Raw genomic sequence first — 22,340 nt, forward strand, 5'->3', positions numbered from 1 at the left:
CATCAGCATCAACGGCAGCAGCAGGAGGAGGATCACCAGCTACTCCAACATGAGCAGCAAACTCGGGCTTTCAACAGCAGCAGGATCCTCATCAGCAAACGGTATCAACATCGAGGACTTTGATAAGTGATGATCATCAGTTGCAGTCGCCGTTGTTTTATCCACTGCTGAATGAGCGCGAGCCATCGAACACCATCACAACAACTGATATCATGGCTCCATGGCACGTGAGCATCACGATCATCTTCATTGTGATCATGAGCGAGTATATCCACTCTCGCTGCTGCAATGTCACAATCTCATCTATAAAATAATTTACATAATTTCCATTTCACCAGCTAAGGCCCACCGAGCTACATCGCTTTTTTCAGAAGCGCCCTGGCCACCAATGATGGCTCAACGGCGTGGAAGTTTATAGCAGCAGCCAAATAACTCTGACACTCGCGTTTCTCAATGTGGAGGGAAAAAAATCAGAGGACACGGCGAAAAAATCCACGCGACTACGAAGAGAACACGCACATTCCAAATAGACATGCGTCAGGGTCGGGATCGAACCCACAACGTCCTGTGTACCAGAGGAGGTAGTTAACATCTCGCCACAGCGCCCCTCGTTGACGAGTTGATCTCACAGCTCCCATCTCCACGGTGGTAGCACTCCCAGGAATCACCCGTTTCGTCCAACATTAATTCTTGCGATAGAATTTGTTCAAGCGCACGTATCCTAGCAATGTTGTGATGTGCGTTGTTTATTGCCTGATTATTGGGTGTAATTTAGACCACTTGTCCCACCCATACTATCAATGGCCATGTTGCTGATTCGTCAGTGCTCCAGTCGGCATGAAAACCACCCATCAGTTAACCAGCTTAAATCCACACTTATTAGAGGGCTCGCCTGGCCGTTGATTGTTTTCTACCGTTTGATAAAACCTGTTAACTTATTTAACGTCCAGTCTTTGTCAGTACACTCGAGGCCTACTCTCACCATTCCAGTCATGGGGGTTATACTGGTAGGAACCTCCTGGTTACACCAGCCCACAGGGGATTATTGTGTCCGTCCGTCGTGCAGGGAGGGGCTGGGTGGGGAGGGGCTGGGTGGGGAGGGGGGAGGGTGGGGCTGGTTGAGGGGTGGGAGGAGTGGGGCTGGGTGGGGAGGGGCTGGTCACCCCGTGGTGCCCTTATCAAACTCAACGTTTAACCTACTCACGCCGGATTTTGCCCGCCCTCACAGTCGGGCATATTTGCGGAATACATCACGCCGCCGTTGACCCTGGCCATTGACCGAGCAACCCAACGTTCCTACCAGCTCCCTCCGCAGGAATGTGTTATGGCATAATTCACCACATTGGCATGAAGCCCAGGACCGGTTATCACTGGGGACTCAAACTCAGGATGTTAGGTTTACGAGTCCATTAACCAGTGGACCACCACTCCATTATATTTACGTGTGATTTTATCCCGATTAGAGTCCACCGCGTTGTTCTTGATCCTGTACCTTATGAACAGGTTAGCCAATTGAGATTACATTTCCTAATGTCAAGTTTATGTATTTTTACAAAAGTCTCATTTCAAACGACTTTGTGCGTCAAACACTGCGCGCAGAATGCACATGGCACTCTTTATCCATACGTTATGAACTTAATACAAAAGGGGATGCATGCACACAGAGAAATGCAAAACACAAAATGTATATAGTTTAACACGCAGGCTTTCGCGACCAATATCATCCATGAGGTTTTCTGGGTTAGATCGCGTAAATGTTGTGTCGTTAAACCCGCCACCACCCGACACAGCCAACCAGTAAGGGTTGTCACGTAAATAGAACATGTGAATTCATCATTAGCACAGCACACCGGTGTGTTGAAGAGCCAAGCCATATTCACAGCCAAGCCACAACAGGACTCCGATTGTAAATGTTGTAACTTGGCTTTCCAACACACCGGTGTGATGTACCAGCATGTTGTTTACGTGACAACCCTTACTAGTTGGCTGTCGGGTAGTGGCAGGCTTAATAATATTTATTTACGCGATCTAACCCAAAAAACCTCTATTGTGGACAACATGTATCCTCTGTTCAGTAACTTTAACAAATTTATGAATTTGCGGCAGAGCAGGTTGGTGTGCTTTTTTTAAAAGCTTAAATATATGAAAAGCAATATACTCATTTGCCAAGTTTGCAATTAATGCAAAGTACCTGCTATGAGGATCAGAAAATGGTGTAAGCTTGGACACCCGACTACAGTACTTAAGAGTATACAAGTCAATTGTGTCGTGGGCAGAACACATCAGTGATGATTGCTGGTGGGTGGGTGGCAGCCAAGAGAGAAAGCATTAAAATGGAATCCACTATTATGGAGTGATTAAATTAGTAAAAGAACACGTTTCGGTCGCAACACAAGCGTCCGTCATCAGGTGAGAAAGAATGGTCTGCTGTTGTGGCTTTATATAGGCACGGGGAGGGGGGGGGGGTTGTAGTCGTGGCTGCAGGAGTTCACGGAGGGAGGAGGGTTTGTGGCGTGCAGGGACAGGTGGGGGCTGGAGAAATTAGCATGTCCATGAGCTTGAATTAGTAAACGAAAACAGCACGGGTGGAAGAGTGAGAATCACAGCAGTTAAAACTTGACGTGGTTTATCACGTCCTTCCAATGATTGCTCAATCTGAATCCATCTTCTCGATTAAAGTTTTGTCTGTGTTTGTATATCTGGACGGCTTCATGAACAAATCTCTGATGGTCGCCCGAGGGTTTGCAGCTTTGCAGATTGTGCGGTCAAAATATCCATTCCTCCTGAGAGCCTGGCGTACGTGCTCAAGCTCACTGGCTAGGTGGTGCTGGTCAGAGATGCAACGAGCCCTATGGCGTAGTGTTGTGATGAGGGAATTCTTCTGGGCTGGATGGTGGTGGGAGCCAGGCTTTAGATATTAATCCGTGTGGGTGGCTTTCCTATAGACAGTCCAAATGAGCCATCAGGTCTCTTCTCGATCAAAACTTGCCATCATTTTCCACTTCCATGGTGAATTTAATAAGATGGGTGTATGGAATTGATGTGGTTGAGAAATTGGTACAGTGCCGGCAGGCCATGTGGCCAGATGATGAACGTGTCATCTACATCTCTTCCACAAGGAAGGACGTCGGGTGGATGTCTGGATGGCATCAGTCTCAAATTTCTCCATGAAAACATTCGCTACCACTGGTGATAGGGGAGATCCCATTGGGGTACCTTTATTCTGTTTGTAGAAAGTACCATTACAGGTGAAGTGTTGTCAAGACAGTGCCTTACCAACGAAGGTACATCAGGATTCACTTCATTGATTGCAATAGTATCAGGTACCTTGGTGAAGACTACATTGAAACTGACAAGCAAATCCTCCGGCAACAATGATGTGTACTTGATCAGTGAAACCAAGTGGGCCGAATTAATTCCAGCTGAGGCGGTCTTGCCCGTGAAGGGAAGCACTCAGACAGAAATCGTGCCAGTATAAGTAGGCGAGTTAATGGTAGACGATAGTACGGAGTGGAGTGGCCTCTATGGATTTTTGGAAGGCCGTAAAATCTGGGTGGTCGAGCAGCCAGTTTTAGAGAGAGCTGTTTGGTGGATTCGATTAGGGAAGTCGAATTAGTGATGATTTTGTTGGTTTTAGTAGCCAGGCTATTGGTAGGGTCTCTATTAATATAGCAGCCATCATTGAGGTCCTGAATTTTGTTGTGGTTTTATCCATAAGGGCATTGCCCTTCTCGGCTGAGAGTTTCAAACGCTCGTCCTTGCTAATGGGTTTCTTAGCATTCTTGATAGCAGCGATTTCAGATCTTGCAACATCTGCCGGGTTGTGTCCCAGACCTTTGAGGGCGACGTCAACCTGGGCAATGATGTAATCCACTGGGATGTGCTTGGGGGGGGGGGACTGAAACCCCTTAGCTTGTACCGATTTTAGGCTGTCAGAAATTGGGCTGTTACTGTGATAACAATCTTAACATCTAACTTTACCAAGTGTGGTTCGGGTTTCTTTTTTGACAGGTTGAATTTGGCAATCAGGTTAACTCTGTTTTGGTTGACATTGAAGCAGCTGAAGAAAGTCATGTTATCTACATGGTCCCAATCAAATGTGGACATTTTGTCTGCCAATGCCCAATGTGATTGGAAGAGTATTGTCTAAATCATCAAGTTCAAATCGGAGCAGCCTTATTCTTTCTGAGATTAGAGCGAGGCTGGCCTTAAACAAGAGTATACAAGTTAAAGTCAATTGTGTCGTGGGCTTGGGCAGAACACATCAGTGATTGCTGGTGGGTGTGGCAGCCAAGAGAGAAAGCATCCAAATGGAATCATTATGGAGTGATTAAATTAGCTGCATGCAGGCATGTTCAGGGAACTATTCATCCAGCAGTGGACTGATGATTACTGACAATAAAACCGTTCTTTAAACATGCATTCCAATTCATGAAACACAAGTTAAGTGCTGTATCTTGGGTAAAAATCCACAACAGGCTGCTCAAGGGCAAGGGATGTTTTGTACTTTATTTTGAAATCATACACAACAGCTTTCACCCAAACCTGCCAGACTGCACTGCTCCAGCTCAAGAAGTGGTTGTAGATTTCACAACGATTGGATACAACCAGGCAAACGCGGACATGGTATAAACTACCCATGTCAATCCAGCCAGGTACAGCTTCAAGAAGCGAAGGAGAGTCAAGCAGGGCCCGGGGCCCGATGTGGTGCAGCCTAGCGGTAGCGGCGCAGCTGCAGCGTGTTGCGACGCCGCCAAGCGGCCTTGCGCGAGCCGCCAATCGTGAGGTGGAAGCGGTGGCCCTTGCCCAGGCCTCGGCTCTTCCTGCCGGCTGAAGTGAGGCCTCGCATCTCGCGGTGCTTGTGCACCGGCTTGGTGATCCATTGTGTGTCGGGATTGCGGCGGATGGCCTTGTGGAAGGTGTCGATGAGGATCACTTCGTAGTACTTGTACGTCGAGTCCTCGCACACCCAGTAGGATGCGAGCACACGCAGGGCACCGCAGTGGCGGCCGGCGCGCTCCTACACACGCATAAAGACAGACAACAGCAAAGTCTTAGGTCACTTTTATTTAAATATGCCTTAATGGTATTCATATAATTGGGATGTCTGTTTCAAGACCTTTTCAGGAAAGTCCACTTTGGAAGGTTAGGCCAATTCCATTTTAAGTATTTTGCATTGTGGATGTAAACCTGGAGAAGATCCATGCATGCGGGAGGGATATGCTAAATAAAACTGCACAGGTTCACCAGTACATTTTCCAACACCTCACAGCCCGGGTGGGGGAGTGAACCCAAATGCGTACGCTTGTGTATGGGGGGGGGGGGGGTCTACTGACAATGTACTTACGCATAGGAAACTGGGGGGGGGGGGGGTGAAGCCTCGATAATAATGTCTACATTAGCCTTCTGAGTTAGATAGTCTGGAGGTAGACTGTTTGCTTAAACACGTTAATATTATTAATCCTTCATTGTTTCTGCATGGATTAAATATAGGCCGTTCTATAGGATTCGGGGGAGGGGTCAAGCTGACAGATGTTTGCATATGTACTAAATGGATGGCCCCTTACCAGTCGTTCACATTCATACATTGGATAAAACTATTTACAGTCTTTCCCATAGGTGCCCACTGTCCCGTCAAAAGGAACCCAATATATTCCAGGGCAGCGTTTTCACTCCATTTGACATACTGTTAAACCTTGTGTGCCAACACACAGGAGCAACTTCTCACCTCAGCAACGGACTGCAGGCTGCGGGCGAACTTGAGCTGGTTCACACCCTGGTGGACGGGCTTGCCATAGGTGGCTCCCTTGGGCACGGGGCGTTTGCGGCCACCGCGGCGCACACGCACGCGGTAGATTACGTAGCCTGTAAAGGAAGAGATGAGTTCAGCAATTGCATATCGCATATCACACGATTCTCCACGTTCCCATGCTCAGTCAAGCACAAGGCAGCACTCTCAATTGGTGGCCCCAAATCAAGGGAGGAAATTACACATTGCCATGGTCAGCCCCATACTGCAGTGGAGAATCTTTGCTTGAGGGCCAAATAAAACTTTAAAAACACTTTTGGTGGGCCATTATCTAATAAAATAAACAATTAGGGTTCTCTTTTAACAGGTGACTGAGTGTACTAAAACTAGCAAGCATAGCCAAGTGAAAAAACATTCCCTCCTATTACCAGGTTCGCGCTGCTTAAATGCGTGCAGTGACCGATTTAGCTTGCCAGCCAATTCGACTTGGGAGACCTCATGTAAACAGGCCATTCAAAATCAGAATATTTATTGATATTGGAGGAATCCGCCCAGCGATTATTTCTCTTTCACAGATGTCCACACAGGCTGTTCCCTGCCAGTGTGGCCCTAGGTTGCCCATCCACGTCACATCGTCAGCGATATCAAAAGTCTCTTTTTCCAGCAATCTTCTCTCAGCAGGGGGGGGGGGGGGGTTCAGGTGATGATGCGCACGCAGCCCTGGGAAGCACCTTGCTTGGCCTTGTAGCCGAGCCGGCGGGCCTTGTCTGGACGGGTGGGCCGCGGTGCACGATGCACGGCCGACAGCTGCCGGTACTGCCAACAACGAACCCGGAGCAGGAAGCGCATCACATCGGACTGCTTCTTGCGCCACAACTCCTGGATATACTTGTAGGCGCCCATCTTGGCTCACCTGAAAACAAGAGGCACATCAGCACATGTGTTATGGGTTGTGCGAAACAGGGTCACCTACAGACACTTTATGACACTCACACCGACCTCGGTGCTGTTTTTTACCCAATACGCTTTGTGTGATGTGTTCTACTAGCCTTGTATTCTTTGGTGGTTGTATGCCGATGCACGACTTTGCCATTAGGAACTTGAGCTAGTACTCGTGTCTTTAGGTAGTTTTTTGCTGTAACCAGGTTTCCATCGTGGAAACAGGTCCCCTTAGAAAACGAGCATTAATTGCCCCAATGGATTTCACCAGAGCCAAAATAAACCAAACCCACGGGTCCTCGTGAAGTCAACATGCAATTGCAGGTGATTGTAGTAAATTCCAAGACATGGCTCAAGAATAGGTCTGTCTTGCAATTACGGTGCATGCAACATATATTAGCTGCGTGAACCGATTACATATAGTAAATCCGATACAATTCGTCCGCACAATATTCTATCCATGTACCACTAGCGTTATATTTTAATTTATGAATCGTTATGCCCGGTCAGAAGGCTCCGAAAGTACCTGTGATTTAACCGAAATAAATATTCCAATCAACACTTGTTATGTGCACATTTATAATGCCAGATATGTAAATCCCCAACACTGTTTGTGCTCCTTTAAGCTGTGACGAACATAAAGCACTGCGTGTGGATCTACACAGCCCTTGTGCCAATACAATGTATGACGAGGGCCTCCCAACGCCATGCGGGTTATGCGACCATACTTCACCACGCTGGTCAGTGAGGATTGTTAAAAGCCGCGGTAGCATAAATATTGTAGCAGCAATACCCTGTACAATGGATTGTTCTGCACTATTCTCTGTCGACAACGGAGCGGCAGCAATCCAAGTCCATTACAAAAAGCACGGTGGCCGTCAATCCAAGCACCATCCAAGGCTCAACCCTGCCCATCCTTCTGGTAAGACTGGGCTCAACCCGGGCGATTTGCACACAGGCCAGTAACCCCTACGAGTTGTGCCAGGGTCTAAACCACACGAGGTACGCGCCTAGGCTTTGGCGCTACTGGAAACAATTCTTTACCACCCAGGCCTAGCGCGTCCACCCCCTTCACACACACCCCGACTCGCGTGGCGTGGAAGATCCGGGCCGACACGGCAGGACTTGTAACACAGATAAATGCGCATGCATTTCCCCGCATTGCAAGGGCTGGAACAAACTATGTTCATCCAGCGCCTATTAACGCCAAAAACAGCACCAGATATTACTGCCTGCTTGCCTAGTAATCGCACAATCCAGTCGTTTAAGTGTTTTGAGGCCGAGTCCGTCCCCAGGAGGGTTCCGACAACACGTGCCGCGGACATCAAGCCGTGGCCGCTAACAGGAGGAACCAGGTCGCCCCAAGTCGACAGCAACGCGTCGCGCTAACCACGGCGCCATTCCCCGTGGACCCAAAAGCACCGCTCGGACCGAGAAGGGGTCCCGGCGAGACCCGAACCCTGGGGGGCCCGGCGCGGCAATTCACTCCGATACGGGGCCCGGGACTCGCCGTGGACTCCGTGCGACCCTTCGAGAGGGAATTCGCCCGAGGAGCCGCGAGGATGGCGGCGATACGCGATGGATTCCTATCGCGCCGCGCCACTCCAGACACACTCACCGCTATGGCCGCCGGAAGAGAAAGAGGCTGCGCTTCCCAGCGTCCTTAGCGAGGAGGGGCGGGGCGAAGAGGGGGTGCTGAGGGGAGGGGCCATCAGGGGGCAGGGAGGAGGCCGGAAGCACGTGGAGTCACACAAGTTTCTCCCATTCAATGAGATTCAGAATATGTATTAACGCTGGAGGAATCCCATGAGCTATAAAGCTCGTTTTTTCTCAGATTTTTCAGCATGGGCGAGTGAGAACGTCACAAACGACAAATAATAATGACCAGCTCCATAATCGCCAGCTATGATCGATCCACTGCTTGATAAGAGTTGGTGAATGGATTTGATACCACGTGGGTATATTTGTATCGTGTCCGAAATGAGACCACAGCTCAAAACCCTGTGCAGAAACAGGGGGCATATTTATTTTATGTAGAGAGGCGGTCATAGGCAGAGGAAAAACAAGTTTTGAACCTGAAACGGAACAGAAGCAAGATGTCCACAGAGATGATGGCTGGGGTGAGGGTGTTTCAGACTCTGGGGTTAGCAGAGAAGAACTCCCATTGAGTGGTGGATTCGATATGTATGTACAGTATCTTCTTGGTTCCTTCGGTAAAGTCACGTAGAAGGGAAGTAATAAAATAATAAAAATAAAACATAATAAAATAATTTAATTATGCTTTATTTTTAAAATAATTGTATTATGTTTTATTTTTATTATTTTATTTCTTCCCTTCTACGTGACTTTACCGAAAGAACCAAGAAGATGAATCCCTGCAGTCACGAAAGCTTTAAATCAAAATTTATGTACAGTATGTTGAACTTCTTTCGCAACGTTCGTAGGGTAACCGTGCTAATCCGAGATGCGATAGGAAGCCTTGTTTGTGAGCTCTCACATTTTCTTCTCACATTTACACAAACACGTGGACATGAAAACCAGTAATATTTCCCTGAAAAGAGGCTCCAGGTCTTGAATGGATGACGCACACACGCTTTTAATTTATTGGTGAATTGCGCGAAAGGTGATGCTCTAAAGACTAAACCAGTGGTCAAGAACCCGCGGCTCTGGAGCAGCATGCGGCTCTTCAAGGACTGCTTCTTTACGTCATTAAGGACCGTCTGGAATTCACATGTATTGCGGCTCTTGAAAATATGAGCCTCTGTTTTCGAATTTGGTAAGAAAAAAACTCTAGTAACAATTAAAATACCGAATTCAGTAAAGTTACCGAATTCGTAAAAATGGCTCTTGTAAAAAAATAGAAAATATCGGGTTCAGTAAACACATTACCGAATTCGAAAAAAATGTCTCCTGAAAAATAAATAATAAAATTCAGTAAAAACGTTGCCGAATTTTGAAAAAATGGCCTTGTAAAAAAGAAAATACCGAATTCAGTAAAAACGTTGCCGAATTCGTAAAAATAGCTCTTGTTATTTTGGTTGCCGACCCCTGGTCTAAACCCTGCTGGGTTGCGAGGTGGTGGCCAGGAAATGGGGACACCACAGGTTTCATGAATTCATCTGGGCGCAACCTTCAGTGTTGTCTCCTCGTATGCATGGTGAGTTTAATCCAAACAAGATCAAGATTTATCCAAACACTCATACGTAGAATTGGCCAGAGTTGCCAGTGTAACAGAGCCCTCCTGACACAGAATCCGGACACTTGGCGATGCCCTTGTGGATGGAGAGCGTTGTTGTTTTTATTATTACTGTATTGTACTTCTGTGGCGCAGGAGCTGAAGGAGTCCTCTCTATAGATGGTGGCTAGGAGATGTTAACTACCTCGCCTGGCATGCAGGAGGTCGTGGGTTCGATTCCGACCCTGACACCTGCTGCTGTATATTTGTAGTTTGCATATTCTCTCTCTCCCCCGTGGTCGCGGCGATTTTACTCCGGTTCCTCCAGTTTTTCCTCCACATTTAGAAATATGCGTTTAGAGTATCTGGCGGCGAAACAAAAGATGTCCCTCCACTTTTAGAAACATTCGTTTAGAGTATTTGGCTGCTATAAATTTCCACACGATAAGCCACTTCGTTGAGCTATCATCTGTGGCCCGGTCGCTTCTGAAAAGGAGCTGTATCACTCAGGTAGGCCTTACCTGGTTAAATAAATAAAATAGTTTCGTTTTTAGTTTAGTTCATGAACGTGGCGATTCCAGTCCACGGCCAGCATCAGTGGCGAGTGATATCTGAACCGGGAAGTTTTGCCGCACGCCTTCACCCAATCGGCACTGATCAGCGTAGTGAAGTATGGTCAAACAACCCCAATGGCCAAACCAGCGTGGAATGTCAAAGGGTTTTCCGTGATTGCGAATGATCGATCTCAGCAGCAAATACGTCCACGAGCTAAATGCCAACAATGTCCCAGAGATATTTTAGCCACGTCGAGTGGGCTTCAGGAGAGAGTTCTGTGTAATGCTGCATATGCCTCCTCCGTTGAACGTGCGCCGACTACAATGGTTTACCACGTGCTCCATAGGTTGGCATTTAACAAGACCATAAAATAGTATCATATTTTTTTATTACACGCTTTTATTTAACTCACTCTGTCTGTTGTCGTATCCTCAAACAATCTTGTTACTCAATTTTTACCCACTTCCCAATGTGCTATCGACTGCAAACTTGGTATACTTATGTCATACCGATGATACGACTATATTATATCGTAAAAAATAAAAAAGAACATATTTTGAAACATAATTTTACACGCTTTTGATAAACTCACTCTGTCTGTTGTTGTATCCCAAATCTTGTAACTCAATTTTAACCCACTTCCCAATGTCGTATCGACTGCAAACTTGGTATACTTATGTCATACTGATGTGAATACTATATTCTATCATTAAAATAAAAGATATATATTTTTAAACAATCTTTTTTATATGTTATGTTTCGGCTTGGGTCTAATTGTCCACGCTCAAATCACGTTGGCTGTAAATCACCACGGCCCCTTACGTAATGGCAAGCTTCGGGGCCACTTCCCGGAGTCGTGGAGTTATTCCATTACTACAGTACATTTCATAAAAGTGTGTTTACATAAAAAAAATTACATCATCCACCAAAAGCTGCAACAATTGGGGGATGCGCCCTCTAGCGGCGGTGTGGTGGTGGTGGTGGGTGGTGGGTGGGTGGTGCTACCGGCGACTAAGTCGGTGGTTGCCCCCTGGTGGAGGAGAGCGACTCAGCAGTCACCGCCGCAGCCGCCGAGCGGCAGGAGAACGAGGAAGCAGAGAGGGCCCTCGAATCGGGAGCGCAGGAGGCGGACACTCGGAGTGAGGAGCGTGTGGAGGGACCAGCCAGCCTTCAAGCAGCAGCAACAGCATCAGCAGCCATGGAGGAGATGACCAGGCGCCTTCAGGACGGCGGCTACAAGCGTTGGCTGTGCGCCGGTCACTGCCTGGGCCTGCTGAGGGACGCCCTCGTCCCCTTCACGGAGGCCGAGGCGCGACGCTTCCACCGCCGCCTGGCGCAGCGCCTGGGCCCCGGGAGGAGATGCGCCACGGACTGCCCCGTCCGCAGACACCGGGTGCGTTGTAAGGGGGGACCCCCCTCTCCCCGTGGTCTAGAAGCCGTGGCCTCGCGAGCCTTACTCCCCAACCCAGGCCAAGTGCGGTCACCTCGCTTGAACGTTGTGGCGACTCCAGGCAAAGGTCCGGGGCCACACGAGGGTCAAGTATTGGGCGCCGCGGTGGCTAGGAGATGTTGACTACCTCGCCTGGTGTACAGGAGGTCGTGGGTTCGATCCTGATCCTGACGCCTGCTGCTGTATATTTGGAGTTTGCGGTGTCTCTCATCATCATCACAGTGGCTAGGAGATGTTGACTACCTCGCCTGGTGTGCAGGAGGTCGTGGGTTCGATCCTGATCCTGACGCCTGCTGCTGTATATTTGGAGTTTGCGGTGTCTCTCTCTCATCATCATCACAGTGGCTAGGAGATGTTGACTACCTCGCCTGGTGTGCAGGAGGTCGTGAGTTCGATCCTGATCCTGACGCCTGCTGCTGTATATTTGGAGTTTGCGGTGTCTCTCATCATCATCACAGTGGCTAGGAGATGTTGACTACCTCGCCTGGTGTGCAGGAGGTCGTGGGTTCGATCCTGATCCTGACGCCTGCTGCTGTATATTTGGAGTTTGCGGTGTCTCTCTCTCATCATCATCACAGTGGCTAGGAGATGTTGACTACCTCGCCTGGTGTGCAGGAGGTCGTGGGTTCGATCCTGATCCTGACGCCTGCTGCTGTATATTTGGAGTTTGCGGTGTCTCTCTCTCATCATCATCACAGTGGCTAGGAGATGTTGACTACCTCGCCTGGTGTGCAGGAGGTCGTGGGTTCGATCCTGATCCTGACGCCTGCTGCTGTATATTTGGAGTTTGCGGTGTCTCTCATCATCATCACAGTGGCTAGGAGATGTTGACTACCTCGCCTGGTGTGCAGGAGGTCGTGGGTTCGATCCTGATCCTGACGCCTGCTGCTGTATATTTGGAGTTTGCGGTGTCTCTCTCTCATCATCATCACAGTGGCTAGGAGATGTTGACTACCTCGCCTGGTGTGCAGGAGGTCGTGGGTTCGATCCTGATCCTGACGCCTGCTGCTGTATATTTGGAGTTTGCGGTGTCTCTCTCTCATCATCATCACAGTGGCTAGGAGATGTTGACTACCTCGCCTGGTGTGCAGGAGGTCGTGGGTTCGATCCTGATCCTGACGCCTGCTGCTGTATATTTGGAGTTTGCGGTGTCTCTCTCTCATCATCACAGTGGCTAGGAGATGTTGACTACCTCGCCTGGTGTGCAGGAGGTCGTGGGTTCGATCCTGATCCTGACGCCTGCTGCTGTATATTTGGAGTTTGCGGTGTCTCTCTCTCATCATCATCACAGTGGCTATGAGATGTTGACTACCTCGCCTGGTGTGCAGGAGGTCGTGGATTCGATCCCGATCCTGACGCCTGCTGCTACTGTGTATTTGGAGTTTGCGGTGTCTCTCATCATCATCACAGTGGCTAGGAGATGTTGACTACCTCGCCTGGTGTGCAGGAGGTCGTGGGTTTGATCCCGATCCTGACGCCTGCTGCTGTATATTTGGAGTTTGCGGTGTTTCTCTCGCATCATCGCAGTGGCTATGAGATGTTAACTACCTCGCCTGGTGTGCAGGAGGTCGTGGGTTTGATCCCGATCCTGACGCCTGCTGCTGTATATTTTGAGTTTGCGTCTCTTTCTCTCTCCCCGTGGTCGCGTGAATTTTTCTCCGGTCCCCCCCCCCCACTCCACATTTTAGAAATCAACATCACGCGTTCAGACTATTTGGCTGCTACTATAAATTTACACGCGATAAGCCACTTCGTTGAGCTATCATTCGTGGCCAGGGCGCTTCTGAGAAAGCGCAAAGTAGCTCAGTGGGCATTACCTGGTGAAATAAAAAAAAATAGTTTATTTGGTTGGAATGCAGGGACCTACTTCGGTATGGTTGTTACAGATGTCTACCGTACTGGAGTGACTTTCATCTCCACCCGGGTGGGAAAATCGGCAGTGGGAGACCTACATATGTGTTGTCTTTACTTACCCTTGCCATGCTAATGTGGAGTTTGTACCACTTGGCCTCTAGGGGTTAAGCAGAAGATACCCACCCGCCCCCAACTCCGTTTGAGTGGAAACTAACTTTTGTGACTTTGATCACGACCAAGAGTGACGACCCAGAATTGTTGGCAATTGTGTCAACATGTACGGTACTGTCTGTTGAACTTCTTTCGCACTTACGTAGCCAACCGTGCTCATCGGAGTTGCGGGGGGGGGGGACAACAAACTAAACACAACAAGCAGTTCCAAAGAAATTGAGTTTCCAAACGAGATTTAAAAGTGCACTAAGTCTTCTACCGTGATGTGTCATCTCATGTGTGCCGACTACATCACTTGATGCGATTGAAATTCAAACTCAAGACACTTTTATATGGTCTGAGTTGGAGGGCCCACTTGGTTGTTCAGGTTGTCCCGCCAGCTTCATCAGCCACCCGCTTTATTGTGAACGTGACAAGGCACGCGAAACAAAAGCAAGGGAGCTTACTACGCAACGCGCCTTTAAGTTTGAATTGTTAACTTTTATGAAGTTGGGTTCCTTGTCTTTCAAATTGCCATGCGCACGTGGCCTTCGTTAACACTGGCATTTTATGTACTGTACTGCGTAAGCAATACTGAATATGATCATTGTTTTTTACCCTTTTATCTGGCAACAAAACTGACACCTTTTTTACAAGGAGTCATGTTTGCATTGACCACAATACCTGCGGTCGGAATGCAAACAAAAAACACAACTCTGATAATGTATGCACTGTCCTTGAAATTGATTGGTCCACACCCGAGAACGCTTTCCTTAGAGCCTAGTCTCACATGGCGTTGGACCAGATGACGCCTACTGGCAAAGGAGGTTCCAATAGTGCAATACTAAATACCAATGCTTTAAAAGATGAACACGTGGATCAGAGAACGTACGCAGCTTACAGCATCGGCTGCTTTACTGTTAAAGGTTAGCGGGGCTTGCGGCAGGACAAGTCCCTAAGAAGGGATGATGATGATGATGGTGAAGGATAATAATGGAGTGGCAGCCAAGGATTGGAATGCGAGAAGCCATCCACCTAGAAGATGGAGCATGCCAAGATCGTGTCAGATGGTGTCACCATAGAAAGGCTTTCATCCAGCAGTGAATGATCATAGCTGATGAATGCTGTTAATGCCGTAAGCCAATTGACATTTGTAGAACAAAGCACTTTTTAACAGTTTGTAAAATCTTCGTAAATACATTTCACCGTTCCTTAAATGTAAACTTTGGATTTGATTCCAACCACTGCGCTGTAAAATTGTAATGTTAACTTTGCTCAGGCGTAAATGGTGTTGCTCTCTCTGCCTTTCAGCTTGAAAACGCCTGTGCGGTGTGTACTGACTGGAAGGCAGCAATCCTCCAGTATCACTCCAACCCTAACGGCATGGTCTACTGGGGCAACAGTAACCCTAGTCTCTGGGCGGTGCGACACTGGGAAGTGGCCAAAGTGAGTGAGTGAGTCGCACGGAAAAACACACACACACAACACTTGGCCTCTTGTTTTATTCACGCAGAAAGTCAATAAATATGGAAATGTTGGTTCCTTTGCCATGTGCAAATGTTTAATACACCAACAAAGGTCAAATGTGGTGAGAAATATATTGCACGTAGGCTTGTGTGAGCCTGTTTCTCAATACACTAACTTTCCGCCCTTTGTCAATCCACTACTGGATGAAGGCATATGTTTGTCATGGTGGTTGTTTAACTCTACGTCACCCGGCTGGTCAGTGCTGGTTGGTTTGTGGTCGCCATTGCCGCGAGTCTAACTCGGGTCGCTGGGTTCATCGCATAGTGCTCTAACTACTGCGCTATCATTCCCGCTCCCCGCACACCTCACGGCCACAGGCGGTGTGAGCAGTGTGTGTGGTATTGCGGGTATTTTGCATAATGCTGTGCTGCCGAAATACGTTTCAACTTGTTGTGCATTGACGATCGAGATTATTTTTCAGAAAACTGTGTATCAACGTGAACAAAAAAACGTGTACAGATTTTGTTTAGACTAAGTTGGTCACGCCGATGCGAGGTTCCTAGTTTGTGTCACGTGCGTCGTGTGAAGGTGTACATGCCGCGGGGACAGAAGGACGCGCACCAAGGGGCAAGCCACAGTGACTGCGCCGCCTTGCTCAACCTCATGCACAACTGCAAGCATTTCCACCAGTTTGTGACTCCAATGACTGTGTCTGCGGTGAGGCCCCTTATGAGTCTACTCTCGTGATTATACCTGTTCATGTTCACAAATCTGGCTGTCGCCTGATGAAGCTGGTTGTAAGTGCTGGCGACACGTTGTACTCAGATTGTAAATGTTGTGGCTTGGCTCTCCAACACACCGGTGTGCTGTACTCGTGACGAATTGCCACGTTATGCTTACATGACAACCCTTACTAGTTGGCTGTGTCGGGTGGTGGCGGGTTTTAACGAAAAATGTGTTCACGCGATCTAACCCAAAAGCCTCTATTATGGATGTTCACATGTGTCTGTAGACTCGTTAAGGAATAGAAAGAACAGTTCTCCGTGTTGACACAACAAACGTTGTGCTTTTTGGGTGTCCTAAAGTTGTGTTTGTGTGTCATTCATCCTGGTAGGTAATAAATGTAAGCAACTAGGTGATGTATTCGTTGGATATGTTTATGTTCATGTGTGTCTGTGTACTCTTTAAGGCAGTGCTCTTCATTGCAAGGCCCGTGGGCCCTGTTGGCCTTTAGTGTGGCCCCTGACGTGCAGCCCCCAACAATACATAAATGTGAAAACGCCCCATCATGCTGTCAAACCCAACGGTTTCAAATGTGTGGCGGCCCTCACACGGATGTCTTATCGGCGAAAGTGGCCCCCTTAGGAAAATTAGCGAAGAGCACTGCTTTAAGGAATCGATGGAACAGTTCTTTGTTTTGACACAAACATTGTGCTGAATGAGTGTGCTAAAGTTGTGTTTGTGTGTGTGCGTGTTGTCATTCATCCCAATAGGTAATAAATGTAAGAAACCAGGTGATGCATTCGGTGGATATGCGGATTCCCCAGGAGGAGATGATCGACTTTGTGGGCCGAATCCTGGCCCTCTTACAGGAGCTGCATCATCTCGAGAAGGCTAAATGGGTGGCATGGAACGTACAGCAGGTAGCCGCAGCTGTCGTGTACGGCTAAGGCACCCAGACTTTAATCGCAGGCTTGTTGTTGCTGCTTTCGGTTTTGTAAAACAACTTTTAAAGAGACTTTGGCACCACAAAAACCATTGGATCATTTTTAGCCCATGGTAACATTTTAATATTTAAGTCACCTAGCCTTGTGATGAAATATACATTTGTGAATGTTTCTGATATAGTTTGTGGTAGAAGTTTATATTTTTTCAAAATATAAGGAATACCAGGGTTTCTGAGAAAATATAAAACCTGTTTTCTTAAAAAATTACACAATCAGCGCCATTGTGTAGAAGTCAGTTACGAAACATTGTTTTCACTTTTGCCATCAAACAAGCAACTTTATAACTTTCTTGGATCTTCAAAATACGTTCCTCATAAAAGTAAACTTTTGCCACCTTTCAAATGACCACATTTTGTTGTTTTGGAGTAACGTTTCAATTGTAATTATATCCGTACGAAACTGAGAGCGCTGCTTCGTTTTTTTTTGCGCAGATAAAGTACACGTCCTTTGAGATCGTGTTCCCCAAGGGCGACTGGCCAGATGGGGACACGGTGGAGGCAGACGGAGACTCAGAGGATGGGTGCCAGGAAGGGGAAAGGTTGCTTAAGCTGGAGCAGCAGCTGTTGAGAGAACGCGTGCAGGAGCTGTGCGCATCTGCGGAAGAGGACGGATACTCCCCCTCACAGGAGGTTCGGGCCTTCACAGGAGCCACGCACACATGTGGCTTATAGCTCACTGTCAAAGGCACAAGCCCGCGCTCGTGTCTGTGCGAACCTTCTCTGTGCAATGTGTTGTCAAGAAAGTGCCACCTCACGTCGTGTAAAAGTGCCTTCGGCAAAGTTTTCAGAAAAGCGGCCGGTTGCTTTATCTCGTTAACTATTGTCATTACACAGTGGCTCTCTGCTTTAGTTTAATATAAAATGGGAAAGAATGTAATTTAATTAATTCTTAACAATATTAAATGTAGAAATATATCTATCTTTTGTTGATGCATACAACTAAAAGGGAAATTAAGGAAAAACAAAATCGTTGATTTAGCGGAAGTGTGGTGAAGGTTGAATAGTGCCAGCAAGTCTTTAAAATAAATGAAAACATATTGAGCATTACAAAAATGGGTTAGTTTCCACTTTGCGTATCACGCATTCTAAGTAGACTTCATAAAAAAACATGGTTAATCACTTAAACACCTTTCTTACCCTCAAGCCAATTTTCTGTACATGGGCCTAGTCGAATGGCCGTGGGTATGCAATGGAGTGTGTGTCTATTCTGTTTGTGTGCTGTGGCAGGACATACAGTGCATGCAGAGCCTGGGGCCCCTACTGCTGGGTGGAGGACCAGCCGGAGGCCTGGCCAAGGAGGTCATTATGCTGCAGGCTCTGGCCGAGAGGTTTGGAGTGGCACTGGCGTCTGAGCCCGACGGAAAAGCAGGTGATTGGAGTTTTACTATTTTGGCGAGTTTATATGCGAGTGAAATTTGGGCGGGACACGTAGCTCGAATAAATGATTGCTGGCGGGTTGAGACTAATGATGGAGTGGCAGCCGAGGGAGAGAGCACGCGGGAGCTAGCTGAATTGTTATACCATAGCAACGGGAGAGATGGCATTGGCTTGCGGAAGACCTTCGTGGCCGATAGCGATGATGACAGTAGCAGCAACCAACAACAAATGCGTTGACAGCTTTTCTGTACGGCGACTGTGGTTCAGTTAGCTGAGAGTTGCGCTGCGGTTGCAGGCGTTTCCAAGGAAGCGGTGGCTTCAGGCGAGGGGTCTCTCCCGCCCGGAGGGAACGGAGAAGGACCCGGCGCTTCCCTTCCGCAGAGCGAGGAAGAGACAAACTCCAACCAGAGCGCGGTGGCGGCCGCCTCGAAACCCGGTAATGGAAGGGGTGGCGCAAAAAATTCCCTGGCAATGCTGGAGAGAGAGAGAAAGTCTAAAGTGATTTCCCACTCAATTGGGAATTCAGGCGGTGCTTGTCTCCTGCTTACAGCTCTGAGCCAGTTGTGGAAATTCCTGATTCCGATGGTGGTGGCGAGTAAATCCATAGGACATCCAACGTTGACTTCCCTTCAAAGTGTAGTGCTCATTTTAATGGCCCCAAATGGATGATGAGCTGAGTCTACCCTCAACCAGGATATGACCTTGTAGCATGATTTGCGAGCCACTCGATCTACTGCTGAGGCACCTGCCCTGAAAGGGTTGGCAACAGAGCCCTGGCAAACCTTGCTATAGAATCCCACATTTGACTTTAGCCTAGAAGGAAATGTATGTAGATAAACCTGAGTAAACTGTGTTGCAATCGTAATCTCCTTGCGAGTTCAACCACCACATTCTAATACATTCTTATATAAGTGCGTGGTAACAATGCACAGTCGAGGAACTGTCTGTCACGTTGATTAAAGTACGCGCGTTAAACTATGTTCAACTGTCTTCAGGTGGAGAACAGATCTGTCGAGAAGACCTGTTTTCCACCTGAAGACGGCTGCTCGCATTGTGGCCGAAACGTCGTGAGAATTATTTTATTATGTTTTATTTTTATTATTTTATTATTTTCCTTCTACGTGACTTTACCGAAAGAACCAAGAAGATGAATCCCTGCAGTCACGAAAGCTTCAAATCGAAATTTATGTTCAACTGCATTCGTAATTTTGGTGATGTACAATTGCTGGCGTGAAGCCAGGGTTTACGTGCAAAATGCTTCTCACTGCGGTCGTGGTCGATGTCTTATTTTTTTGTTTAGAAACGGGTCAGGAACTGGAACCTGCAAGTTCGGAGGCCGACGGTGTAAAGAAGTGAAGTGGCACCACATCATTTCGCTTCGGTGGGCGCCGGGGGCCGGGGGTGGGGGGGGTCGTTTCCCACGGGGACGGCCAAGGTTCGAGCTTTGGCCCGTCTACAATCGGTGAAAAACCTCCCCCACTCCGCGCGAGAGACGTCTTCTGCATTAGGCTTCCAATTCGTGGCGAAAGACTTTTCTTTGCGATGAAACCGGAGTGCTTTGTAAATTCCATTACTCGCATTTACTTAGCTCCATCCCGACAATGATGAGGCCACTTTTGTACGACGTATGTGTGATATAATCACGTGACATTGGGAAGGGGAAGGGTGATCGTGAAGTGTATATTTCAAGCATTGGATTGAATCAATAATGTCCTTTTTAGCAGTCTTTGATTTTTTATATTCACGCTTGTTTACACGTAACTGTGTAATGTTTACAAAAATACATTCCAAATAATGCAGTGTAGTGGGGTTTTTTAAAAACATTTTTATAATTTTGAAAATAATTATTTCCCTTCAAAAGATGAATGCAGAGTACGTAATTTTACACTATAAAACAACGCAAGGGGTGGATTTTACTGAGCAGTTGTGTGCAAGCGTTGCCGCTACCGAGCTCTGGTGGAGCACGATTTATCGAGGCACACAACACCCTGCACACTTGGCAACGCCCCACAACCTGCACACCTACTCGGCAGCCTCCTATCCACACACGCCCTGCACGAACTGAAACCCCTTTTCAACTGGCACATCCGGTCCATGCCAGCGCTTGGGGCGGGGGGGGCCCTCACGGTATGGGTAGTTTCCCACTGGATATTTGCCGGCCCAACTGGCCTCGCAAGACATCTGAATCTGGCTCGAGCTCGGCGGGGGGGGGGGCAGCAGAGCCAGGGGCGTAGGCAATCGTTTGTGACGTCAGCGGCACCGGTCGTATAATGCGGTAAAAAAATGTACCTGTTGCTTCTGGAGCCGCGCTGGGCTCACTGAGCACAGCAATGGCGTGGCACAGGTGTGCAGTGGAAAAGAGGTACGAGTTATCTACATTGCACATGAGGTGTGTTTTTGTACTGTATTCTTTTAAGGTATTAATGTTCTTTTTTTAAATCACCACTGTGGTATTTTCAACAAAGAACGTACATTAATACCTGTCCACCCAACCGCTTAAGTAGTCAAGCTTCCCTCGTAGAAAATGCAATTTATAATACAAACTTTTATATCGCACTTCCTGTTCAAATATTGCAATGGGTTGTTTGTTTTCCATGTAAGGTATTCAAACGAAAGTATAATACTGGATGTAATAAAAAAAAAACAAGCTGTATTCTCTGTATGAGCAATGTCATATCACGAAGCCGGCTAATGAGACCGCCTGTTAGTTGCTCTTGTAGATGCATAATTGCTCCTCCCAACGCGCGATGGCGAGTGTGTGTATCGCATTGAAGCCACGTGCTGCCAGCATAACTCTGTACAGAAATGTCGGTGAATGCACAGAGGCACAGAGTTCAGTTCTTCTGGCTGCACCGGTCCAGGCTGGAGTCAAATTGGCTTAGCAACGTGTTAATCTGCCAGTAGGAGTTCCCTAACACGGCAGATTTGACCGACATTACCGTGATGATTATGTAGGAAAGAGTAATTTTCATTGCGGCTTTTAAACAACTTTTTAAACCATTAAACTAAACTATTGAACGTTTTTTTTAATTTAACTAGGTTAAGGCCCGCCTGAGCAACACAGCTCTGTTTCAGAAGCGACAAGGCCACAAATGATAAGCTCAACGAAGTGTGGCTGAGCTTTTGGAAATTTAGAGCAGCGAAATACTCCTAACCGCACGTTTTTTTAAAAACGGGTTTGATAAGGGCTGTGGCCAAACTGACATTTTTATCCAGTTGTGCCCGTAATAATGCGTTGGTTTGTTAAGCCAGTCTTGACTGTTTTGAGTGACAGAAGCCAAACAATGCCACGTGTCCTCGTCATGCAAATGCAAGGGCCCCTGGGCATGGGAGAGGCAGTGGCTGCCCCCGAGGTTTCTGGTGTTGGATGCAACATATTAAACCGGCCCTTTGATGTCATCCCGTGTGATGAAGTGCATTCGAACTGTAGCTTTAATAGTTGTGCCATGCTGGGCGCACGGCGCGTTTGTAACCCGTATGTCTGCTGACTTTTAAAATAAATGGGACGTCGTTGTTGAATGCTTGTGTTTTAAAGGCTACGTCTGTCGATTCGACCTCCAGTGTTTTCAGGTATAAAAAAAACTTGACCACATTGCTACAAAGCTGGCTTACCAGTGCCAATACCCAGAACTGTAGTTTTTGGGCAAAAATTAGCTGCCAAATATTAAATGTTAATAAGCATTAATGAGTTTGCTTTGCCCAGTACACTAACAAAATAATGGCTTGTTCATCACACCTACATAGGTTTAATGTTTATGGCACTGTAAATGTTTCTTGCAGAGGGACGTACTCCCCACACTCATATCATGTTCGCCTCTAATGCATTGCAGTTGAATTGATGTGTTGCTAATTATAAAAACTGGAACAGAACAGAGCAAACCAGGATGTACTTGCTAGA

At 47.4% G+C, this 22,340-nt stretch overlaps 2 protein-coding genes across 3 annotated transcripts; one reads left to right on the forward strand and one right to left on the reverse strand.

Annotated features, from left to right (window-relative positions):
- Window positions 1-4,497: 4,497 nt before the first annotated feature.
- RPL15 (ribosomal protein L15) lies at window positions 4,498-8,389 on the reverse strand. 2 transcript variants are annotated; one of them, XM_078871108.1, is made up of 4 exons: window positions 8,307-8,389; window positions 6,481-6,662; window positions 5,729-5,865; window positions 4,498-5,020 (listed from the first exon to the last, which is right to left on the reverse strand). In XM_078871108.1, exons 2-4 carry the CDS (start codon window positions 6,650-6,652, stop codon window positions 4,715-4,717), a joined length of 615 nt encoding a protein of 204 aa, XP_078727234.1. In that variant the 5' UTR covers window positions 6,653-6,662; window positions 8,307-8,389; the 3' UTR covers window positions 4,498-4,714. The 2 variants fall into 2 exon arrangements, with proteins under 2 accessions (XP_078727234.1, XP_078727235.1); XM_078871109.1 differs by lacking the exon at window positions 8,307-8,389 and adding an exon at window positions 8,199-8,300.
- A 3,085-nt stretch (window positions 8,390-11,474) lies between these two features.
- On the forward strand, window positions 11,475-21,938 carry C31HXorf38 (chromosome 31 CXorf38 homolog). The gene is made up of 8 exons (XM_078871110.1): window positions 11,475-11,811; window positions 15,184-15,318; window positions 15,928-16,056; window positions 16,833-16,982; window positions 17,498-17,695; window positions 18,293-18,434; window positions 18,738-18,878; window positions 19,743-21,938. The coding sequence occupies exons 1-8, from the start codon at window positions 11,617-11,619 to the stop codon at window positions 19,796-19,798; spliced, it is 1,146 nt and encodes a 381-aa protein (XP_078727236.1). The 5' UTR covers window positions 11,475-11,616; the 3' UTR covers window positions 19,799-21,938.
- Window positions 21,939-22,340: the final 402 nt, after the last annotated feature.

This window comes from Lampetra fluviatilis, chromosome 31 (genome assembly GCF_964198595.1).
Source record: "Lampetra fluviatilis chromosome 31, kcLamFluv1.1, whole genome shotgun sequence".
Lineage (NCBI taxonomy): Eukaryota > Metazoa > Chordata > Hyperoartia > Petromyzontiformes > Petromyzontidae > Lampetra > Lampetra fluviatilis.